The following is a 5,356-nucleotide window of genomic DNA, read 5'->3' on the forward strand; positions in this document are numbered from 1 at the left end:
TTTAAGGGCTTTCATCACGGGAGAGCTGTTAATGTGAATCTCAGGAGAGATGGATGGAGGAAAGAATACTGGCGTGGTGCACTGCTGGCTGATCCCTTTCCCTAGTGGTGTGTGTACATAGGCTGGACCAGACACACACACACACACACACACACACACACACACACACACACACACACACACACACACGCACACACGCACACACGCACGCACGCACGCACGCACGCACACACACACACACACACACACACACACACACACGTGCATGCACGTATGTGCATGCACATGCACATGCACACACAATATGGGGACATTACATAGACATACATGCATTCTGTACCTAACCATAACCATCACACTAAAATAGCTTGTCATACAAAATCAGGACGTCTAAAATGTGCTCATTTGGTAGTGTGTCCTGATTTTGTGAGTGTGGAGTCTTGAAGTTGGCCTGATTTTTCACATAAGCAGACACACACACACACACACACACACAACACACACACACACACACACACACACACACACATACTGAAATGTGTATGAAATTATATACAGAATTATGCAAAGAATGCATCTGAACATGAATGTAAACACACACACACACACACACACACACACACACACACACACATACTAAATGTGTATGAAATTATATACAGAATTATGCAAAGAATGCATCTGAACATGAATGTAAACACACACACACACACACACACACACACACACACACACACACACACACACAAGTGCACGTGTACACACACTCACAAGTGTCTGATCTCAGCGGGACCCTGGCAACAGCAATGATTTATAGAATCAAAGACTGTGACTGATTATGTGAAAACAGAGGGGGGAAATGACACCGATTCTAATAGAGCTGAGATCAACTCCCAGAGAAGCACAGGGTGGCTTTGTCCCCCCTCCGTTACAACCCCCCTGCATCGTTTCTTCAAGAGGCACATGGTTTGTCCCAGTAGGAATGACCGAGATCACTGAGCACTTCAGTTCGGTTATCCATGATATCACTGAGAGGAGCTGGTGGCTCACAAAGCACGGTGATGTTCCACTGTAAGCGTTAGAACCAAGTGTCTTGTACGGCTGGACCTCGCAGGAGACCATATAGGCTAATGAGACATCACACGTCGGGATGACTATTGATCTATGTCTGTGCATCTGTGGCTGATTCTGACTCACACACAAGTGAGAAGGAGACTTTTTGACTTGATGTGGCTGATTACTTGAAGCAGTTACCTAGTGATGAGATTATATGATTAGCATCAATCCAGCATAGTGATGCTGAGTGTTCCCTTCAAATAATGTACTCACTCATCAATCCAGCATAGTGATGCTGAGTGTTCCCTTCAAATAATGTACTCACTCATCAATCCAGCATAGAAAAAAGGTCACTAAGGAAATAACTTGTTGTGATTATTGTATAGTATAGTTAGTACTAGCAGGTGTATAGGGACAGTAAAAGTGTATATTATATAGTAGTGTACATAGGACCCAGTGCCTTTAATTCGTAGCTCAACATTGTATTGCTTTTATCTCAGTATTTATTACATGTCTATTTTATCATGTCTATTTTATGTCTACTTTATCATCTTCTACTTATTTTATTTACTATTGTATTCTTGCACAATCGAAGCGGGCATGGCCAACCGCATTTCACTGTATGCCCTGGTATGTATGTGATAAATAAACCTCTTGAATATTGAATCTAGTGATGCTGAGTGTCCCTTCAAATAATGTACCCACTCACTCACCTCACTCACTCACTCACTTCACTCACTCACATCACTCACTCACTCACTCACTCACTCACTCACTCACTCACTCACTCACTCACTCACTCACTCACTCACTCACTCACTCACTCACTCACTTGCTCTGTCTGTCTATCTGTTTATCTGTCTCTATATTCAGTTGTCCCTTTCCTTAGAAAAAAGATCTAAAATAGTTTGACTTGTTGCTTTCTGTAGGCTATGTTGTTTTGAAATGTTTTTGTAATATTGTGCAAGGAAATACTACTACTAATAATAATAACAATAACAATAATAATAATAATAATAATAATAATAATAATAATAATAATAATAATAATAATAATAATAATAATAATAATAATAATAATAATAATAATAATAATAATAATAATAAAAATAATAATAATAATAATAATAATAATAATAATAATAATAATAATAATAATAATAATAATAATAATAATAATAATAAATAATAATAATAATAATAATAATAATAATAATAATAATAATAATAATAATAATAATAATAATAATAATAATAATGTCGATGATAAATAACTGAAAGGGGTATTTGGAAATGTTCATTTGGTTGGCAAATGACTCTGATCACTAATTGATGTATCTGAATAAAGTATCTTGTGCTCGACATCGCCATCTACTGACTAAACTATTTTAGTGAATGGACTTGCACGGGCATTGTAACAGGTCGACAATGTAAATGTGTGGGATATCTTAGATTGGGTGATTGATCTGTTTAGCGTCAAGAATCTGGTGTCTTCCGTGTAATGCCGTGGAAAAGCCCTTCTTCATCTTAGAAAACCGTTAGAAAAAGGTACATTTATGGAACCCGTGCATAAAATACACCAAGCCATGACAACATTTCTGATAAGACGGGGCTTTTTTATTATATTTCAGATTTTTTGGCATTATATATATATATTAAAAAAACGTTTCAATTGTAAAATGAACCTATTATATATATATGCTCATTTTACAATTGAAACGTTTTTTTTTCAACATTTGTATAACATTGGAGTTTGTTAAAAAAAAAAAAAAAAAAAAAAAAAGTGCTTCCTTTTCCTTGCTGTTCAATATCTTTATATACGAATCTAAGAAAACAGAATACAAAGTTCAGCCAGGGATAAAAAAAAATAACTTCAGAAAAGTCAAAAGGCACTGAATTACGGCGTCTGCTTGGGACTGCTCGGAGATAATAAGCATAAACTGAAGTTGACATTGAGGGGCAGCTTTACGCAGCAAGGAAAAGGACAGATCTCGGCATTAAATCAAAACAGGATGGCAATAGACATTGCATAGAAACCCTTTTCACATTTTCATCAATTACACATAAATAGGCTACAAAGCTATAAGCATACACTGAGAGGCGTTATAGATCAGTACCCATATGGCATTTTTAAATACAATGTGCTTCATTTGGCCGTGTTCTGACGACATATAGTGCATACAACAAACTGCTTATGAAGCAGGTACCACAGTATAAATTCCAGTCCTTTGCTTTGGCATAATTCAGTCCATCAAATACCCCGACCTGTGAATGCAAGCACACCAGACAAGAGTATAGTCTGTACCTTGTGATATTTGAATAGAAAGAATGGCAAGATATCATGCATTTTGCAAAAAAAAATATAAACATAGCCTATAGGCAAGCAGTGTGCATTTTGCATTTTATAGCTATAAAACAATGCGCGAATTCTAGTTAAACAGGAAAGGATATCGAGATGGTAACTTACAAAATACATGCACACCTGGCTAACGATTATGGTTTAAATCATGCCCTACCTTAGCTGCACTGATATGCGTTTTGCGTGGCTAGCACACATTCTTTATACAAAAGGCACAAAACAACCGCTAGTCCACTGTTAGTAGACGTAAGGGAATGAGCTTATTGTTTTGCACAAAAGGCACATAATAACTCAGCTGCCTGGCCTCTCCTAAAAACAGTTGCAAAATCTGTCAGATATTTAGCCGTGTATCCAGCAGTCACCACTGTACAAGTCTTTATATATATATAAGTCCAACATTAGTCCATGTTCAGGGACAATTGCCCATGGGTTTGAAAGATCCATCGGGCAGTTGTCTGAAGATGCCCCGTAACGTGTCCAGTTCCCGGGTGAGGTGTTCCACCCTCTTGCGGAGCCTGTCGTTGTCCGAAGCCAACTCGACCACTTTATGTTGCGTCTCAACGTTGCGCATTTTCGCCTTGTCTCTACTTTTCCTCACGGCGACGTTGTTTCGCTCCCGCCTCAACCGGTACTCTGGACTGCACTTGTCGACGTTTTTTTTGCCTTTCCCCCGTTCCCCGGAGCCGCCGCCCATCATCATCTTCCCGGAGCCCCCGGACATGCCGCTCTGCTGGTGGTGCGGGCTCGGCACGGGGGTCGGCGGGGGCGTCGGGTGGCCGGGCTGCAGATGCATGGTGGTCTGCGCGCAATGGGCAATCTGGTACTGGAGATGCGGCAGGTGCTGCGAATGCGGATGGTGCTGCTGGTGAGGGTGGTGGTAAGTGGGTGGCATGGAATGGTTCATGTCCTCGTCCTCCCGAGGCTCTTGTTTGATCGCAACAGGTCTGATTCTAGACGGGTTGTCATATAGGGGCTCCATCTTGGAAGAGTCCATGTAGCCGTTCGGCATGTAAACCTGTTGCTTGCGTCCCCGGCGCGCCGTTGACGCCGTGCGGGTAATCGTACTCGCCGGACATCATCTTGAGCTTCTCTTGCTTCGTGCTGTTGTGGAACAAGTCTGCCAGGAACTCGTCGTTGAACGCCGAGGGGTCAATATAGGCACTTATGTCGATGGAGTTCTCGTTCTCGCAGATGTCGTTGAGGTCTCCGGCGAGCGCCGGATCTTTGTAGCAGTAGGCGCTCTGCTGGCTGTGCGCAAGGCTGGCCATCGGGGGCCGTGGGGCGGCCTCGTAGAGGTTCGAGTGCTCCATGGAGTATCTAAAACCCGCCAGACATGGCGAAGAGCTCCGAGAATCCAGCTTGCTTGAGCTACCGGTGAAAGCCGCGTTGGCTATAGAGGGCAGACAGAAACGACAGGTCCCTCTCAAGGTGCCCTCTCTCTTTCCAGGTGAAGAAACACACGTTTGACTTGCCACGAAACAATGAGGTGCTTCCACACAGGGATGTCTCTCAAGGGTAGTTCAGAGGAGCCTGTACTTGTGTTGTCAGAGCTTTTACCTCCTATAGTTTGGAACCTCACTACTGTCAAACTGCGCTCCAGCCGCCTATTTATACAGAAGTCAGATGAGAGGGCGGGCGCACCGCTCGCCCTGCGCACACAGCGCATAACTCTGTGGTTATAGATCAAATATCACTAGACGTGGATTTTTTTTTTATCATGTGCACACTATTTGATTTCTGATAAGATGTCTTACTTCGTTATATTATGAAGATGTTTTAAATTTGTTTGTTAACTTACACGGCACAATAGCAAACTGCGGTGGCCTTTTATTCCCTGATCGAACGTGTGATTATGTCCCTATATTGATTTATAGTATATGCCTATATTTTGTTTTAGAATTGAGCGTCAGATTTAAACTATATGTTTGATATTATTCTTGG

The 5,356-nt window shown here is 41.4% G+C and overlaps 1 protein-coding gene across 1 annotated transcript; it reads right to left on the bottom strand.

Annotated features, from left to right (window-relative positions):
* Positions 1-2,773: 2,773 nt before the first annotated feature.
* Positions 2,774-4,983, bottom strand: cebpa (CCAAT enhancer binding protein alpha). Its single transcript, XM_084337296.1, is given in 2 exon segments — positions 2,774-4,445; positions 4,447-4,983. Coding segments are annotated over 2 exon segments (900 nt in total). The 5' UTR covers positions 4,726-4,983; the 3' UTR covers positions 2,774-3,824.
* Between the last annotated feature and the right edge of the window lie 373 nt (positions 4,984-5,356).

The sequence above is a fragment of the Notolepis coatsorum genome (assembly GCF_963971535.1).
Source record: "Notolepis coatsorum genome assembly, chromosome: 20".
Classification (NCBI taxonomy): domain Eukaryota; kingdom Metazoa; phylum Chordata; class Actinopteri; order Aulopiformes; family Paralepididae; genus Notolepis; species Notolepis coatsorum.